General features: G+C 41.7%; 1 protein-coding gene across 1 annotated transcript; it reads right to left on the bottom strand.

Moving 5' to 3' along the window:
- Positions 1 to 361: 361 nt before the first annotated feature.
- Positions 362 to 11,616, bottom strand: LOC131143431 (transcription factor Sp6-like). Its single transcript, XM_058091748.1, has 2 exons — positions 11,423 to 11,616; positions 362 to 3,873 (listed from the first exon to the last, which is right to left on the bottom strand). The coding sequence occupies exon 2, from the start codon at positions 3,779 to 3,781 to the stop codon at positions 2,873 to 2,875; it is 909 nt and encodes a 302-aa protein (XP_057947731.1). The 5' UTR covers positions 3,782 to 3,873; positions 11,423 to 11,616; the 3' UTR covers positions 362 to 2,872.
- Positions 11,617 to 20,678: the final 9,062 nt, after the last annotated feature.

The following is a 20,678-nucleotide window of genomic DNA, read 5'->3' as shown; positions in this document are numbered from 1 at the left end:
CTGTCCGGACTATGCATCCCTGGCTGGTTCAATTCAGTGCAAGTCATCAAAGTAAACTCAGGTAATTACAAAAAATGTTAATAGTTAATTATGTGTGTTTTGCAATATTGGCTCATTTGGTTATGTAAGGTACATCAACATACATTGTACGTACAAATAATCCTCAATACATTTGAAAATAAATAGATGTTTTGCATTTTTGTAGTGGGTAGATAATTTTGACTCGGTCATTTTAAAAGTAGCTCACATGCTGAAAAAGTGTGAGCACCCCTGGTCTATAGGATATTTCTACATTTCTGCCCAGCGTCTTGGACGGACTGCAATGAAACCACAAACTACTACTACTGAATCCAACAGCTGTTTTTATTTCATATACAACAATAATAGATGAAGTAAACATCATAGACCATCATCATCACCATCACTTTTTTACAATCTCTACAAGTTAAAAATGACTAGCAAAATTAGTAAAAAAAATTGCATCTCATTCTACTGATCAACATATATGGTAACATCCAAAACAATTACAATATTATAAACTACCTAATTACAGTGTACTGCTTTAGTTATCACAAGTGTACTTATTAACTTGTCAATGACACAAAGTGATGATTAATCTCGTACACGTATGGCCTGAACTATGTCTAAGACATTGTTAATGGGCAGTGGTGTCATTAGCCAATGTTGTAATTATGATCTACTTAATTTCAAACAAATAAGTGAGTGAAGTGCTGTCAAAAGCTGTAATAATAAATAATAATGCCCTGTATTTGTTAGCAATTTCACTTATAGTAGTCAGGTAAAATAGGTAAAAAGTGAACCCAGCAGCACAGAAGTTCAGCCAACTTCCACGTATTATCAGACATTGACAGGATAAGATGTTTTTTGACTGCATGCTGTTTGCCTGTAATTGTTTAATGTGTCTAATGTGTCTACTGTGACTGTGTGTAATAACTGCACATTATGGGGTTTAGAGCAGGGGTGCCCAATGGGTAGCTCACCAACTGATCCAAGAATATAAGCATCAACTTTGTGCTACCTTTTAATACCCTTAAATATTGGCAATTATACAATAAATGAAACTCCTTTCACCTTGTCAAAGTAGCTCTAATAGTGGTGAATGTTGGTAGAGCAGTGATTTTCAACAACTGTGCGGCGGCACACAAGTGTGCCGTGAGAAATCGTCAGGTGTGCCGTGAGGAATTATTCAATATTACTTTTTTAATTAACATGTATTAATAATTTTCTGCAAATATTGTGTCATTGTCGCGTGTCATTGGTGTAAAGACTGGCAGAGCAATGTAATATTCGTCCGTGTGGCAACACGTAGCTGATTGCCTCGTTCCTCCAATGCACGTGAGTGGTAGTGTAATGGTTAAATGAGTATGCGGATCAAAAGAATCTGCTGTGGCGAGTCCGTAATCAGGAAAAAGCTGAAAGAAGCAAATAATGTTGGTTATTGGTGTGCCGCAAAATTTTTCCAACGTAACAAACGTGCCGTGGCTCAAAAAAGGTTGAAAAACACTGGTTTAGAGCATGAAAAACAGGCAGTTTTTGGACTTTTTATGGGTGTGTCCATTCATTGACATTGGTAAACAGTGCGTAAAATAGAGGAGCTCTACCGTTGCTGTTCTCCATAAACGTATTTACTTGTGCGGAGCATTTTCTTCCATTTACATCGAGATGGAACTCGAGCGGAAACAATGAATCAATGAAGTGATGATTCATCAATTATGCTATTTTGGATATTCAATCAAAAGATTTTGGATTCAGCCTCTCAAGTGTGGATATTTTTAAATTTCCATAACCTATTATCTTTGTGTCTTAGGCAAAACAAGGTATTCACACACGCATCACCTTTGAGTTTGGAAACATCAAACAGAACGATGCAACAAACCGAAAACACAACACATCCACAGCAATGCATCACATAAACTAACTACTACTAGTGGGTGAATAAAAACAACTATAAGAGCTAAAAATAACATTTAACGTCAAACTTTTATTTGCAAAATGCCCGCAAGGCTTGCTGGGTAGTGCAGCTGCAACAACAATATGAACTATGAGCAATATAACATGACACATCAAGAGTATGTTAACTCCTAGTTTACTTCTCTGATGAACTCCTCAAGAAACACAGCAAAATGATGTGAGAAAGAGCACATGCTACCCAGCATGCCTTGCGGTGAGAATATATATGTGTTCTTTTGGCATGGGTATTATGCATAGTTGAGCAGTGGGTAGGTTGCTTTGTGCGTCGTGTTGTTTGGATGGCTTTTTTGTCCAAGCCGATCACGCTACTACCTGAGGTGTGCCTAAATTAAGCATTTTCAAGCCTAAAAAATGAAGTAAAATAGAAATATAACGCATTATCGGTGTCAATAATCATACGCCGATGAGACCATTGTCAGGAAGTACAAAAACTTTCCCATTGCTAACGTGTGTGAATCTACGTTACATCTTCTTATATCTACTATATTGGGTAATACGAGTGTAAAGGTGACTATAGGGGTGTTATTTCTTGTCTAGAGGTTTAAAAAAACAATCTGTTTAAAAAAACTCCCCGAGAAGGTGGTAAACAGTTTTCTATGCGCTAACTGCGAAAATATTCAATTTATAAATAAGGAATTGTGGAATCTTTGCGGAAATTCACTCATCACTGCTGAAACAGTCGTGATAAACGAGGGATTACTGTGACCCCACAATTTAATTTCTCCTGGCAGGAGTCTGTGCTCCAGTGCTATCACGGAGTTAAAGCAGGGTGAAATCATCTCTTTGGGTTCCTCACGCTCAAGCGCTCAATCGTAACAGTCTTATGACCGAAAGTGCAACGGATGGCAACCCTTACAACAAAGCGGTGCAAGGAGCTGCGCTAGCCAGTCACGCTGGAGACCGAGGGGTCTGGCTCACATTTCAACTTCCGTTGAGACTCCGAGGTGTCAGGCGCTGACATGTTTGAGGACGACTGAGCAGTTTTGGAGGAATCAAAGATCTTCCCCTCTCCGTTCAGCTTCTCCTCCCCGTGCCCTGCCGGGGACTCGTGCGTACGCATGTGCTTGGCCAGGTGATCGTTGCGCAGAAACACCCGAGGGCATAACGCGCAGCTGAACTTTTTGGTGCCGGTGTGCGTCTGCAGGTGGCGCTGCAGTTCATCCGAGCGTGTGAAACGTTTGCCGCAGAAGAGCCAGTTGCAGACAAACGGCCGATCCCCGCTGTGCCAGCGCAGGTGAGCCTTCAGATGCGAGGTCTTGGCGTAGGCTTTGCCGCAGCCGGGGATGTGGCAGTTATGCATGTGCTTCCTCCTGCTGTCGTCCGTGCTCTGACCCAGTTGCTCGGCGTGAACGCAGTTGGGGCAGCGACACACCGCCTGGCCGCCACCTCTGGAGGAACGCCGCTGGGACTTTGGACGGGACGGGGCGGCGTTCTCCTGTGGCTCCTCCAGTGAGAAAGGTTCCTGTTGTAGGATTTCGGGAGGCAGAGGCTCCATCTTGAAGCCATCCGGAGGGAAGAGGTGGGGGGAGTGCGGAGGCGGAACGTGTTGCGGTAGAGCCAAGGAGCACAAGTGCGGGTCAGAACCGTAGGAGGCTAAAGACGACTGCACACCCATGGAGCTCCCTGGACTCACGGAGGGCAAGCCAGCACCTTGTCCTGTGTGGAGATCAATCCAGTTCCCCGGTTGAACATCACGCTGGAGGTCCCACCAGGAAGGGATGTTGTTAATGTCTTCGGAGCTGCCACTAGATGGTGCTGTCCGTAACCAAGACTCATAATGGTGGGCCATTGCAGGTGTAACGTTGTGGATGAGCTCAGAATGTCTTCTGGGTGATGTTCAGATGATTACCACATGGCGGGGAGATGATGCACTATAAAAACCTGCAGACAGAACCAAAGACAAATTCCATCAATGACTTCACAGGACCATGTGCAATGATCTCATTCTTCTTCCGGGCGATGAAGCCGCCTTTGTGGCGCTGACATTTCTATACTATGCACAACAAATCCTCTTTAATATTTGAATAACACCCCACCCCCCACATATACGAGGATTCTCACACTCCATGGCCGTGCAGACAGAAGAGAGGGGGAGACGGACGTGTCCAGACAGAGGCCTGCCACATGCATCCGCTGCCAGGTACTTCCCATGGAGGACAGTCAAAGGCAAGCTTAAAGAAAACAACATCATTGGCCCTGTGCGGGAGGGGAGGGCAGGGGAGGGGGGTGGGTGGGGGACCGGAGCTGTTGACAGGGGCGCAGTTGGTAAAGGAAGAAGTTGCAGGGAGGTATGGCTGCGGGCCAAAATCTATTTGTATGTCTCTGTGGCTTGTGAAGATGAGATGAAACCTGGCAGACAGGAGAACCTGTTTTCATGAATCACACTTGATTTACAACCACAAGCCTTCAGGCGACACACAAAGAAGCCCCGTAAAACACTTGGCCTCAAACACACCGGAGGCACCAGTCTGATGACAAACAGCAGCCGGAGAATGAAAGTCCAGCCGTAGCATGACGACAACGTCCTCGTGTTCGGGCGCACCTTTTTATGCCTCATCTCAAGTTGGTACATACATGCAATCCACATATGATTTTTCATAAAGTGTTGAGATTTCGCACTTTGTTCAGTGGTCCCTGAAGGCATCATAGTTGTTGCGAGACATAACTATAAGGCCCGTCAGTCAAAACCAGCGCCATGGCGGTGCTCCGAACAACATTCAATTCACAAAGAGAAGAAGACTAAGCCAAAGAGAGGGGCCAGCGTTTACACCAAGGACAAACTAAAGCTACACAAGTACTATATGGATCCAATAGTACCTTGTAATACACAGCATGATGCCCGGATGCATACTGGGGCGTGGAAAGCCATCAAATGCTCCTATTTTTAACACCAAAACTTGTGTCTATTGAATGAAAATAGACTGAAAACCATACATCGTACTTAGGTAGTCAGTATCTGACACAGCAGCTACAAGCTTGACATAATTAGCGTCCTAATCAAAACAACACTGCTGTATTTCTCAATTCACACAGGTATCATCAAGTTGCACATCACTTACAGACAAGGCGGAAGTGTATTAGAAAATATTCCCACATTTAGTAAAGTAACATGATATATATATATATTTTGATATGTAAGTCACATCAGTTGTAAGAACGGACAACCTATGAAAAAAAGTGTGACATACTCAATGCTCTGTTTTTGTATGATTCGGTTTTTATCGAACATTCTCTCTTTTTGGACAATAAATATGATCTCAGGGAAGAACTACATTTGAAACACTTCTGTGCTAGGACTACATTATGCTAGCCATAGCATTTCAGTATGTGGAATCAAACTATGGAATGGATTGAGTAAGGAAATCAAACAATGCACAACGATGAGCCAATTCAAGAAACAATACAAGCAGTTGATGTTTGCTAAACACAAGGATGAAGAGTCTTGAACCAGTCATGATGTGCTATATATATCACTATATTGACACGCACTATGGTACCCATTATGGCATTGGTTGATCATATCACCTCGTACTTCGGTACGTGATAAAAAAATAATTCATTTATTCATTCATTATTTAAAAAAAAACAACTTAAATTATATTAGGAAAGCAGGAAGTGAACAAATGTAACAGTTACTGATTGTAAAAGTACCAGATGGAGGGGTAGGATTTAATAAGCTTTGCTTCTTCCTACTCCTTTTGGACATGTGGAACTGTGAACTGATTATGGGATGCACTCAATTGTAATCTGCTGCATGTTCAAATGAAATAAAACCATTACCATTACCATCACAATACTGCACATAACAAACTGCTGTGTACCGTATAGTACCCTAATAAAGCAACCTTATGTGTTGCTGACTCACCTTCCATGCATTTTCTTACTGCATGCAACTGCAAAATAACCCGCAATGGGGCTAAGGAAAGCTACATGTGCTAGAAATTTCAGAAAGAAACAACGATTGATCTCGCCAGCATGTACGCTAAATTCTGATCAGCAGGTTCCAAACATTCCTCATTTATAATTATTTTGTTTTTTTCATTGTTTTTTGCAGGTAAAACTATACACCTTACAAAGCATATGTTTTGTTCATGTTTTTGGGTGTTTGGCTTAACATTATTTCTTGTACATTCTAGTTTTAGTTGAACCTTTTGGTACCAATTAATGATGAGAACAGAGGTTCAGTTGTGTTGTATTATCATATATTATTACTAAATACAAGTATTTATTGGTGTTGATTATAAATTTTGCATTTTTTGCAATTTTGTGTGCCAAAGCTGAAAGGAATACAGACTTTTAAATCTCATGTAATAGTAATCACAGGAAGCAAGAAGGTTAGGAGCATGGAGAAGTGACATTTTTATGGACGTAATACTGTAATTATTCATCGATGGTCCTGGATCATAACCCCCGTAGAGTAGATGAACCCCCGGTCCATCTACTGTATGTCAATACGAACATGACGTTCTAAAATTCCACTCTGCCCCGGGCAACATTCCGTCTATGTAAAGGCCGTTACGCCTTAAAAAGCGTCAATCAGCGGCAGGAGGATGAGCTGTGATTTCTAAAGGTGACGCCAAGCTTGTTAAAGGTGCAACATGTTTGTGGGAATGGACGAGAAGCCCAAAGCTGGCGTGTGCACGGCTCCGAACAATAAAGTCCTCGCCCCAAACCATCTTGTTGACTCCCCCTCCCCAACCCCTTTCCTTCTAGATCTGCAATTATCTTTACAGCAGGAAACAGTAAAAGAGTCTGAAGCTTTAGAAGGTAAGTATCTTGGGCTGAAGATGGCTTGGAATGATAACATATCTGACACGGGGAGACGTCCAGCAAGTCAGCCTGACTGACAGCCCAATTATTCCCTCCGTATTACTCTGTATTAGTCATTATCACATACTACAGTATTAATTGGCCCTGTACCCTAGAAAGCGCCCATGAATGATACGGGAAAAGGCCGAAATGATACTGTGTCAAAGCCCAGGGCAGTGATACTGATAAACTATAGAGTTTAACCATGTCCAGTATCAGCCCCCGTAGCTGTCCACTCAGAGCGCGCTGCTCTGGTATCGTGCCCGTGAAACAACCAATCAGAGAACAGCGCACGAGAGTGAACACACAGCGTTTGTTTTGCTGCCGTCTGTGCTCTGTCAACATGTCAGCGGTTGACACTCCCGGCGAAAGACAAATAGGGAAAATAGCAAACAGAATATTAGAAATGGAACGTTTTATCACTCTTGAAATGATGGAAAAAACAAAAAATGCAAATACAAGTAGGAAAACCAAGGGCGACTGCAACTGCAAGAACGAACGAAGACTGGTAGAAAGTATTCCCCCGCCTGAGTTGGACAAATACGTGTCTATGTTTATTGTAACGTCGTTGCCGACGCTATGGAAAGGACACGACTGTGATCGCTAACAAGCTTTTATTACACAACAATACTGGCTACTGTCGGCCGTAACCACGCCGTTGCAACCACCGCCAGCAACGCAACAGTGCTTCCTCAACACGACACGCCCCCACCCCTGGTGCATTCACAGTCACGCGGAACAGTCAGACACTCAAGAGCACAACATGTCAACATGAACACGTCAGGGTCGCTACATTATTTTATCAATCAGAAAAGAAAATGGGGATGAATACGAGCCTGATTCTCTCAAATCAAAATTCAACTCTCTGGCACGTTACATGATGGAAAAACAAAAGTACGTGATAATAAGCTCATGATGAAATAGTATGTGATAATAAGATCATCACATGGTTTGTCTGGTATCAGGCCCAGTATCATGCCCCCGTGTGCTCGAATCAGCCCGAGGCCGAAGGTCGACACTTGGGGGCATGATACCTGGCCTGATACCAGACAAACCATGTGATAACCTCTGAATATCAGTCAATAAAAGTAAAGCATTTCTCTTCCTTCTTGAAGGTCAAGTCAGTCAGGGATGGATGCAGGGATCAATACAAATATCGATACCGAGCAGGCGACTGATACTAGCAGCATAACGGATCATTTCAGTAATGTGTGTGAGCAAATTGCTGTTGTTTTCTTTATTTTTCTACAGAAAATGTTGTTGGTATTATTGTTGACATTTCAATAAAATCATATCTGTAAATATCAATATCTGTAAAAGTCATTTAGTCGTTTAATTCTTTTTTTTTTAATTACAGTGTGAACCAGTAGTTGGCAATATTGAACTTTTGGACAATTCTTATTTTTATTTCATGAGATGCTGATTTGCGGGGTTCTCATCATTTTTCTAATTTACCGTGTATTGTACTATGAAGCAGTTGGTTTTTATTGGTCCCACATCACACAATCTATCAACGGGTCTGCTAAATTGCAAAGTATCAGTAAGGTTGTCCCCTGCTACATCACGGTTCACCCTTCCCGCCATTGCTGTTTTGCATTTTTTTGGTGCAATTTTGCACGTTCTTTTTACAGTCTAGGCGCATTGTGTTTTGGATTGGCTAAGGAAGAACGCGCATTGTGTTCTGCATCCTGATTGGCTAAGGAAGAACCCGCGCTTTGTGTTCTGCGTCCATATTGGCTAAGAAAGAACCTGTGCGTTGTGTTCTGCGTCCTGATTGGCTAAGAAAGAACCTGTGCATTGTGTTCTGCATCCTGATTGGCTATAAGAAAGAACCTGTGCATTGTGTTATGTGTTCTCATTGGCTAAGGAAGAACCCGCGCTTTGTGTTCTGCATCCTGATTGGCTAAGAAAGAACCTGTGCATTGTGTTCTGCATCCTGATTGGCTATAAGAAAGAACCTGTGCATTGTGTTCTGTGTTCTCATTGGCTAAGGAAGAACCCGCGCTTTGTGTTCTGCATCCTGATTGGCTAAAGAAGAACCCGCGCATTGTGTTTTGCGTTCTGATTGGCTAAGGAAAAACCCAGTGTGATCGTGTCCTACACTCCGCCATAAACGAAGGATCACTGTACTTGGTATGGAATCCATACCGAGATGGCCCACCCCTGATAGATTGTAAAGGCAATGAAATTGTAAAGCAATTAGTTTGGAATTCCCTAATGAAAGGCGCGGTGTTTAAGGTCCAGCAAATGTATTTCACGTCGGCCTGGAGCCAAACGACTGCTCTGTAATTTTGGGGGAATGTGACTCAGACGTACGTGGAAGTAGTCGCCCCGCACTCCGCTGTCACTGACCGTAAACAACCGACACGTCCTCCTCCTCCTCCATTCTCCAAAGCGCTAGGAGCGCTGATGGAAACAGCTGGCACGGGGAGAGGGGGTGGGGTCGGCGGGGTCGAGCCTGGGAAGAAGGGGATGCGGCAACGCAATGACAGACCTGGGACCATAAAACCTGCCTGGCCAAGACCCGGCACGGCCCCCGCTTTACAAGCCATTGGAAGAAGGGCGGAACTGCGTGCAATGAAAGGTGGAAATATTTGTGTCACTTCAACCTGCTGGGAGCCAACATGCAGTTTTGTCCTTATTTCCAATGCAAAACTTAAAAGCGGTTGTGGTTTGAGGAGGACATCACAGCCTTTGTTGGGGTTTGTCCAATGAAATTGAAAATCTTTCGTCTTTTAGGTAATTTATTTATGCAGTTGCAGTTGTCTCTATCTTTAAAATATTTCAAATATTTCCATTAAGTAGAATTCTTTATTTAGAAGTGGAATATTTTCCTAGCTAAGGAAAAGCTTGGAAAACCTGTTGACTACCTTGTACATACAGGTTTTACCATTATTAGAGCCACCTAGACATGAAATAACAGCCCTATAGTCACATTTACACTTGTATTAGCTAATATAGCAAACAAAATAAGACGTAAATAAGACTTGTGCTCATGTTTGTTGCTGTAAGTGTGTTCCTGTGCTGGACAGTTCTGAGTTGAGTTTTAGCTTGGCGTGGGTTACGGCCACAGCAGTAGCCTGTGTTATGTAATGTTCTGCATGACAGATTGGACTCTAGTTTTAGTTGTCTTTATTTTTTCTTGTCATTTTTTTCCCGTTTGGGGCTCTTATTTTGGAGCAAAAATGCTGCTCTGTGGTGCACGCCATCCTGGTCGGGAGAAAAATGTATATAAATATGACCGGGTGTCTCAGTTTTATGCCAATGTTGGCCGATGACATCAGACATCCTTGTATAAAATAATAAATAAACACATTTCCTGCCAAAACAACTATAACTAACAAAGTGCAACTTGCATTTTCTTGAGGTTAATACTGTACGAAAAATAATATAGGGAATAAAATTTTAAAGAATAAATATATCATAAATTTAGAAAAACTGAAATATATGATAAAAATACAATAAATAAATAAATGATATAAATATAATATGTTATCAGCTCTGTAGGTAGTTGGTTTAAACCACACAAGGGGAGGAGTTGAACACGGTATTCTAGCAGAGGTCGAGTCCTGCCTGCGATTACCCTTCAAGCGCTTGTCTATCAAAATGAAATCTTTTGGGCCTCTTGCAAATAGTCGTCTTTATAGCCAGAAAATGCTGATGCTTCAAGGTCAAAGAAGAATTGTTACACTTGACAGTCAAAATGCTGTTCCTCCATGATGGAGTGAAGGCAGTTTAGATGATATCTTCAGTGATTTAGCATGCATAAAATGTTGCAGCAGTTGTCAGGAGAGGACATTTTTTTTCGTTTTTTTCCATCCTTCTCACCTGCCTGTGGAGAAATATACAGTATATATTGATTCATAGGCTGCATATAGTGTCCAAAGTGCCACCCGGGGGCCATTTGTGGCCTGCAGAGTAGTTTTTATATTTCATTTTCAAAGAATACAACAGAATGGTTAGCATAAACACTGAAATGAAAATAAAAGCTTTTGTTGTTTCCCTTTACTTACCAAATAAATACCTTTTCATCAATTGAGTGGACAATGCTGGCATAATGAATGAGAACAATGAGAACAAGACTAATCAAAACGGCAATATTGACATGCACTTTCTTCTCATACGTTTTGTGTATTTAAGTTCTCATCAAAGTATTAACAAAATACTGCACATATATTGTAATCATATTGTACCGTAAAACGGGGTTATAAGGGACGGCGGGGTAATAAGGGACAATTTTCAGGAAAATGTTTTTTGAACGATTTGTTGAAGGATATATGCTTCTTTGGAAAAAAAAAAAAAAACAACACAAAGCAGCTTCCTGTTTAACATGAAAAGGCAGAATTACATTTCGAACATTTTCCCGAAAATTGTCCCTTTTGTCCCCTCGTTTTACGGTAATCATATTTTTGTGTTTTAAGTGGCAAAGCAAATTAGTAGTAGTAACAAGCTGCGGACTAATTTGGCCCCTGAGCCGCATTTTAGATACTGACAGCAGTCAGGAAAAGAGTTTTCTATAGTAACCGTCGACTTCCGTTACAGCGTATTGAGCTCTTTATCAAGTAAAAGTGAATGCTTGCAGTAGAGATGCGTGTCATTGCATCTTATAGCAACGAGTTACCTGTTTGCTCTCTGAAGCCGCGTCTCGCCGCTCTTATTTTGGAAAACCGTCACATTGGCCGGATGAGCCTTGCTGTCGCTCTCCCCTCAGTCGCGAAATGTCCGCAGAAGAGCGCGTTATCCCCAGCCGGATAAACGCGATGAGGATTCCTCATTCTAGTGTCTTCATGACGCAAGGCGATGACGCACTTATGGTCCGTCCACGGCTGTGGCAAACTTTACAGCAGCGCGTGGGTCTTCAGCGAGTCCAGACCCCGCCCCCTCTGACGTCACATCACCGCCTACTCTTGAGGATGGATGGATGGCTTTCCTCATTCCTTCTGTATTTGGTTTCTTGTATTGCTGAATCATACAGTACATTGAGCTATTTTTCTCAGTCAACACAAGGTTTCTCAAACTTGGCCCAATTTGTATCTGTAAAGGGAATATGGTGCTAACGTTTCTCGTTTGTTTTTTCATATTGAAAGGTCAGGAAAACCCTTAATGGTTGATTTATATGTATTTCATATGCATAACAAGATTACATGTGTATAGACTGTGTTAACTGTAGTAATGTCTATGACATCATGGGCGGTGACTCCTGCTTCCTGTTTCCATGTATTATCAAGCTAATAGGCAGCAAACAAGGACGTTTAGTGATAAAAATACATTGAAAACACAGTTCACACAGTGTATTAATGCAAGATGTGTGCCATATTGTACTCTAATTGGAGAATGTACGCAATTTGGATGGACATTTTTAACCGAAAAACACACTAACCGAGGCTCCACTGTATATTCATTTTGAGGGTAATACGTCAATTCAGTACAAACTAGACAAACTCAGATAGTGCAGAGTTCTGCCAAGCGCCATAATTCCATCCATATTGTGATTTACACAATAAATATTATGCCTACATTTATTTTATCTACTTATTTGGATTCCTTGACCTTGAAACATATAAACATATCATGGAAGGGTTTGAATTACTTAAAGAATGCTAACAATGCTAACATGCTTACATTAGCATGCCCAACACCTCAAATAATAGCGCTAAGTGTTTGCATAAGTGCCTACTTCTGAAAATGATTAAAATGTTTGTATAATTATATTAACATGCTAACATCTAGCATGATAGCACTAAGTGTCTGCTTAACTCTGCTTATATTCATGAACATCACAAAAAATGCTCGTATGGTTATGTTAGCATGCTAGCAATGGTAACATGCCAATCTTAGCATGCTAACACCTAGCATCATAATGTCTACCTATGAAAATTGATAAAAATGCTACTATTCAAATATTAGCATGCTATTATGCTAACGATTGTGGTGTTTTTACGTATATGTGTGCAACTGTATACTGTATGAAAATAGTGTAATGCCCCTGGTTGTTACACTAGCAAAAACTGCCTGTATGCTAACATTAGCATGTTAGCATTGCTAGCATTGCTGCATGGCGATGGATCATCATGGTGTTTCTTTACAGAACAATCCAATGTGAAGTCATAGGAAGGCTTCCATGATGGCCCAAAGATGTTGACAGTGATCCGTTTCTTCAATATTGCTTTGTGGTCTAATAGAACAAGCCTGTGGTAACAATTCACTGCAATGTATTATGGTATGAAGTATAGTCATGAGAGCGAGTACTGTGTTATGCATAATTACAGCCATCATACCATTATTAAAATCACTCTTGTTGTTTAGAATTGAAGCAATTAGTCGGGAACAGGTTTTCAGGTCGTGCACATGAAAGCAGTGTCTATGTATTTTGTAGACGTTCATGATGAATGAGCTATATGATAGTAGATATTACACTCATTTGCTACGCATGTCTGATGGAACACAAACACAAATATTATAACACAAAGATGCATCAGCTGGGGATGTGATGAATTCTGAAAAACTGCCTTTTAGATCCAATTCCCACATCACTCTTAAAATCACTTTATGGATTCTTTGAGGAGCAGTTTTTAAACATCTTGAATTGCTCTCTTCAGACGGGTGTCTTCCCCACCGCCTTTAAAACGGCGGTGGTGAAGCCCCTTCTGAAGAAGAGCAATTTAGACCCCAACGATCTTAATAATTACCGACCCGTATCCAACTTGCCGTTTTTAAGTAAAATTTTAGAAAAACTGTTTTTTTATTGGCGGCACGGTGGTCTAGGGGTTAGCGCGCAGACCTCACAGCGAGGAGACCAGGGTTCGGTCCCACCCTCTGGCATCTTTGTGTGGAGTTTGCATGTTCTCCCCGTGCATGCGTGGGTTTTCTCCGGGTACTCCGGTTTCCTCCCACATTCCAAAAACATGCTAGGTTAATTGGCCACTCCAAATTGTCCATAGGTATGAATGTGAGTGTGAATGGTTGTTTGTCTATATGTGCCCTGTGATTGGCTGGCAACCAGTCCAGGGTGTACCCCGCCTCTCGCCCGAAGACAGCTGGGATAGGCTCCAGCACCCCCGCGACCCTCATGAGGAAAAGCGGTAGAAAATGAATGAATGAATGAATGGTTTTTTATCAACTTAATGACTTTTTAAACAGAAATAGCATTTTAGAGAAACACCAGTCTGGCTTTAGGAAGAACCACAGTACCGAGACAGCACTTTTAAAGATTTTAAACGACATCAGGTGGAATTTAGATAACAAAAAGCTTACAGTGTTGGTTCTACTGGATCTAAGCTCTGCTTTTGATACAGTGGACCATCACATTTTATTAAATAGACTTAGATACCTGGTCGGCCTCTCTGGTACTGTTCTTAACTGGTTTTGTTCTTATGCTTTTATGTAAGTATGGATACATGTTCCTCAGGAACCCATGAAATTGAATGTGGGGTTCCTCAAGGCTCAATCTTAGGTCCACTCCTTTTTAATCTTTACATGCTTCCCCTTGGGGACGTCATGAGGAAGCACGGCATCAGCTTCCATAGTTATGCTGACGATACACAGCTATACATCGCCGTGTCTCCTGACGACTCAGGGCCACTTGATGCCCTTTTTAACTGCATTGTAGACATCAAGTCATGGATGGCAGAGAATTTCCTCCAGCTCAACCAGGACAAAACTGAGGTTTTAGTTATAGGTCCTGAAGGCCAGAGAGAGAAAGTTTTACCAAAACTACAGGATCTTAAACTAGCCGAATCAGTTAAAAATTTGGGCGTGATTTTTGACTCTGAGCTAAATTTTATCTCACATATCAAAAATATAACAAAAATAGGTTTTTATCACCTTAAGAACATAGCCAGAGTCCGCCCGTTTCTCTCTCAGGCCAGTACGGAGGTGCTAATGCTTTTATATCCTGCCATTTAGATTACTGTAATGCCCTGCTCTCTGGTCTTCCCAAAAAAAGTAATTTAAATCTCCAATTATTACAGAACTCAGCCGCACGTGTGCTGACGAGGACCAGAAGGCGGGAGCACATTACACCGGTTTTAAAGTCGCTACATTGGCTCCCCGTCCACTTCAGGATGGATTTTAAGATTCTCTTACTGGTTTTTAAATGTCTTAACGGCTTTGCCCCTTCTTATTTATCTGATCTGCTTTTACCATATCAACCCCCGCGGACTCTGCGGTCCTCCAGCACTGGCCTTTTAGCGAAACCAAAACCCAGAACAAAAACCCACGGTGAGGCAGCATTTAGCCACTATGGCCCCCACCTGTGGAACAGCCCGCCGGAGAGCCTCAGGACTACGGAGACTGTTGATATTTTTAAAAGAAGATTAAAGACGCACCTTTTTAATCAGGCTTTTAACTCATATTGTTAAGCTTTTCTTATGTTTTCATCCTTTTAGTCCGATTTTATGTTCTTATTCTTCAGCTTTTAACTCCAGTGTTTTGTTTTATCTTTTAGTCCTATTTTATGCTCTTAGTCTTTAGCTTCTAACTCCAGTGTTTCCTCAGGGGGGTCCTCCACACTGGGGGCTGTGGGGGTGCCATCCTTGGGTCCCTTCGACACGGCCGGCTGGGGGTCCGCCCCGTCTATCGGAGTCGGGGGGCCCGGGTGCTGGTCCTCCGATGGCATGGCCTGCAGCTCCTCCCAGTGTAGACGGCCCCAAAGGTGGCGTTTCCTTGTTCCTCAGTGCCATGCCATGTCTCCCTACTGTGTGTGATTGTGTGCTTGCGTGTGTGTGTGTGTGTGTGGGTCTAGTATGGAGGGTGGGAAGGAGGGGCTTTCTTTTTGCTTCATTGTTTTCCTTTTTAATTGTGGAAATTGTTTTAATTCTGTAAAGCACTTTGTGTTGCATCTCCTTGCAGGAAAAGTGCTCTACAAATAAAGTTGATTTGATTTGATGCAATCCATTTTTTTCAGGGTTTTTGGTCACCTTAACGCCCAAAAGCACAGAATTTCAACAAGTCCAACCAAATAGGCCTTACTTGCATGTTAAACTCACGGGTTTCAAACAGCCCCCCCTGCGCCAGGGACTTTTTTGAGATGCCTAATTTTCCCCCAAATTTACAATGGAAGTTGCAGTGGTTTTTTTCAGGTGTTTATTGTGCTAAAATTGCAGGAAAAAGCAAAAGTTGCAAGAAATCATTGTGATTTTCCCTTTGTGTAATATAATAGGGAAATTTGTTGACCAATAAATAATTATGTCGCAAATGCAACTAACAAAAAGACTGAGAAAGCATCTTACCACCATGGAACACAAACACGTGCCGAATACAGCAGACTTTATTCAGCCACAACATTAATACAAATACCAGAAAAGCTTTCACAGTTGAAAATCTACTATCAAGGTACATTACTATAGAAATGGCACGTTCTAGGCCAGCTGTACACTGACTCATTTTTTATTTACGAACGGAATGTTTTCACAGTTATAGCATCTGATACGTTTTTTAACATTCAGCCCACTAGACATGAAATAACACAGCTATGGTCACTTTTACACTCCTATTACCTGATATAGTAGACATCATAAAATCAAATAAAACATACTATAGACTCAAACATGTTTGGGAAACTTCCTTTTTGTTTTTTTTTTACTTCCTGTTCTCTACAGCACTTTCTGTGATGGCTATTGTCTCAGTAAATTGGCACTTACACACTTACAACATATTAGAATACGTACTCATTTTCATGCTTGAAAATGCTTAATTTAGGCAACGGGCCTAAAGATGCTTCCTGATTCCCTACAAGCAAAATAAATGCATTTTAATTTGGAATGTTTTGTGAACATGGGCCGGTTTGTACCTAGACTAGCCCACAAACGTTCTGAAGCTCGACACCTTTCCAGCGTTGCTTGGTGGTGTGGAAGAGTAAGTAACAATGCAATGTACCAGTGTCCTAACTGTCTTTATTCTGTGTAAGTCATGGAGCAAAAGCGCTTGTCTGTGTAGCATTATAGAGTGTGCATACAGGAAGCGGCGTTGCTCATAGCCACCATAGCCTCATAGTCCCGCAAAAAAACACATTAGTCGTTACCAATGCTGTAGAAAACATAACGCTAAAATGCTAAAGCTACTTACCACTGAGAGACATCTTGAAGTAACCTCTTTTCTTGAGAACTTTTGGACTGTCCAGTCTCTACTTTTGGGTCGGATTTGGGATCCAACAAATATGGCGGCATGTTAAAAGCGGACATTTTAAAAAGAAAAATCGCCGTTTATGATCAACTCCTATACTTTTTATCAGCTCCTACAAAGTTGGGTCCTTCTAAGCACTCGGGAGTGCCAACCACAGCGGAGCGAGTGTGGCTGGAGGCGGGCCGTGGGTGGAATACATTAAAACAGATCGCACAAAATCCAAAACGAAATACAGCTGAATAGGTGCCCATTCTGGAAGAACTAGAAAACTTTCTGTGCTGGTTATTGTGTGTAGCTGCTCTATAGGAGTCCACAACTCAACACAAAGGGCCGAAAAATGGGTATAGTGGGTCCCCTTTAAGGGAAGCGGTGAATGCTGCTGGTAAATGAGAGACAATCCACATCTATGTCAATGTAAACAAGGAAGTGAGATTGTGGGTGGGCCATGCAAATTCGATTGCAGGGATTGGATGAATTTGAGTGAATTGGCATGATTGCAACATCACACGGAGGCTCTGAAAGCTAGGACGTGACGGTGTTCTTGAGATAGCTGGTCTTTTTTTTTCAACCAGTCGGAAATAGCAGGAGGTCATTACTCAATTTGATAGTCTGACTCACGGTGTCATCTTCACTAAAATCATCACACAGCAACTTTACACCCGAAAGGTACCTTAGAAATATAGGACAAGTACCAAGTTTAATTTTTATTGAAAAAAAAAGCAATAGCTGGTCTACATTGGATTGTTTTTAGCACCAGTCCAGGGTGTACCCCACCTCTCGCCCGAAGACAGCTGGGATAGGCTCCAGCACCCCCGCGACCCTAGTGAGGATAAGCGGTAGAAAATGAATGAATGAATGTTTAATGTACTAGATGTCCCAAAGTTGAGCTCTCACTCACAAAGGACTACCCTCAGACTTTGTGAAGTCCCACAGGAACATTCCCTCATGTCGCCTTCCAAAATGGCAGCCTTGAAAGATCGAGGTTAAAGCCTTACTTGTTACTTACTCGTTGGTAAGCACTAGTAACCACCAGAGATATCAATTTTCTTATCCTTGTTAATGATTTCCAGTCCCATAGGGCAGCCTGGCTACAGTTGTCTTAAGTAAGGTACTTTTTTTCTCAAACAGGCCCTCACTCATCGCAACAACCCCCCCCACCCCCCTGTCTCCTCCTGCCTCCTCTTTCAACTTCAAACCCGTCATTTCGGCAAGCTGCGCTTTGATTGAAGCAAACACCTGTATTTTCCCAGAAGAGACTTCCTTGCGAGCCTCCACCTCCCATCTTTGATTGTTAAACAGCGGTGGCGCCGTCATTACTCGTCTGCGCGACTGATGCCGCCCATCTTCTCCTCACATCTTCCTCCTCTTCTGCCTTTTAACCACAACTTTAATTGCCGGGAGATTTCCAATTGCTTTAATGCGTCTTGTTTTCTTAATCATTTTTCTTGGCTTTAAAGTTATGATGATTTGATGATAAACGAAGCATGATTTTTTCATTTTTTGATATGAGATGCAGGTGCAGTACATCGGAACAACTGAAAATATAACGTTTGTGCACGCCAGATGCATATCGATACCATGCATTTTACTTCGCTTACCATTAATCCTCCAGGAAGACACACGCACATTTACACAAAATAATATACATAATATTATTTGGTGTAAAATAATAATTTATAATATTCATATAAGTATCATTTAAATAATTTAATGAGTCTGGTCTGTCGGTGCTGCTGCTGTTTTTGAAATACAGGAAACAAAACGAGAGGGCGCCAGGGAGAAATACGTGACTTTCCCCGCTGATGGCTCTGGCTTTTCTTCTCTATGGAAGGACAGCAGCACTTTCCAGCCCACGCATGCCTCCACCCCTTCAGGATGAGGAGAGTACTGCAAGTGCCTCCCTTATCGGTCTGTCACAATAACGGATATATCGACTGATCGAAAATGTGCTATATAAATAATAAAGATTGCATTGAAAACATATTTACAACCTTCTAAATATGGTTTTATTAGAGCCCTGTTATTCAAGCAATATTAGAGCCCTCTAGACATGAAATAACACCCCTACAGTCACCCTTATACTTGGATTATCCAATATAATAGACATAATAAGAGAAAATATGATATAACATTGACTCACACATGTTACTATTGGGAGAGTCCCTTCTTATTGTTCCTTTTTTACTTCTTGTTTCTGCACAGTACTTCCTGTGGTGGCTATTGTCTCAACAATGTAACATTATAGCCGCCCAGTGACCAGTGTAGAGTACTACATGTCATCACAGGGTCTTTCAATGGGTCCTCTCAATGCTTTACATTTGTAAAGGAGAGTACTGCAAGTGCCTCCCTTATCGGTCTGTCACAATAACGGATAAATCGACGGATCGAACAAACAAAAAAACAGGTCAATAATGATGACGTCCTGGATAAATTGCTATGCATGCATTATACGTATGCGTGTTCGCGTGTCTGCTCTTCTCTCTGTTCTCTCATTTATCACTGGACTGTTTTGTGAACATGGACCAGTATGCAGCTGGACTAGCTGACGCCTATCTAACGTTACTTGGTGGTGTGGACTGAACAAGCAGTAAGTAACAATTTACCAGTGTCCTAACTGCAGGGCTCGACAATAACGATGTACCGATGGCCCGGGGCAAGTTAAAACAAAATTTGGGCAACCTAAATCCAATCAGTGATATTCCCGTCGGGCAAGTGCACTTTGGCATGCCATACTGCCAAGAGTTTTTTTAAAAGCGGTTCTTGTTGGGTGTTGGTTAAACACGGACTGCGTAATTCCGCTGGTAATTTGCAAACCAATCCTTGCAAATCTTGAAATGGACCAATCAGAATCGTTTATTTAGACCGCGGTCCGAAGTCCGCGTTTTACCCACACCCGTTCTTGTTCGCGATCAACCAATCAGCGATCGTTTGACTAGGAAAACATCTATCATGGCGTCCCTGCCAACATGGTCTAATTCTTCAACAACTTGTGAAGGAAAACCCCAAAAAGTGATGAAGCAGTGCCTCCTAAACAAGTATTTTATTAGCGGCAGCAAATCAAATGATGGCACAGGTGAGTGAATCACATTGCTGTGACAATTTGAAGTGGTCACAATGAAACACCACCCATTAGATCCAATACCAAGTGCTGATTTTGCACAAGCTACAAAATCTAGCGCTTCCATTTCTCTGTGGATTTTTCTCACCTTTGCTTCACAAATTATTGTTTGACCATTGAGCATTTTTTTCTGGATTAAAAACACTTTACTAGTACACAAATGTGTCTATTCAAATAATGTTTCATTGTGGTGCACAACTTCTAAATATCACTGCTTACTACGACTACCATGTGTAAGGTAGTATGGCATGCTATGTTAACATACGTTTCAGACATTCCTCCAAATACAATGCATCAGTACTATTATCTGATGAATTATCAACATATATTGATGCTAAATATATATATGTACATATATATGTACTTTTATTTATCATGGCAAAGTGCCTAAAGGTCTCTTGACAATCCAGATTTCCATGCAACGTCATGATCTATGTAGGAAAACGACCACAAGAAATGATCATCATTTCATCTTTATTTGAGATTCTCATGTGATGCCACAAAAATGAGATGATATCATTATGGCAGTCTTTTCATTTTACATGGGGCAAGTTTGGGCAAGTAGTTCTCACCTTAAGGATTCCCCATGGGCAAGTCATTTTGGTTTTTAACGTAGAGCCCTGAACTGTGTTTATTT

This window comes from Doryrhamphus excisus, chromosome 1 (assembly GCF_030265055.1).
Source record: "Doryrhamphus excisus isolate RoL2022-K1 chromosome 1, RoL_Dexc_1.0, whole genome shotgun sequence".
NCBI classification, from domain to species: Eukaryota; Metazoa; Chordata; class Actinopteri; order Syngnathiformes; family Syngnathidae; genus Doryrhamphus; species Doryrhamphus excisus.
Note: the sequence above shows the minus strand (reverse complement) of the source record. Positions and strands in the feature narration are given on the sequence as shown.

Coding starts and splice junctions, on each gene's coding strand:
- LOC131143431 (XM_058091748.1), bottom strand. CDS start 3,781: ATGGCCCACCATTATGAGTCTTGGTTACGGACAGCACCATCTAGTGGC.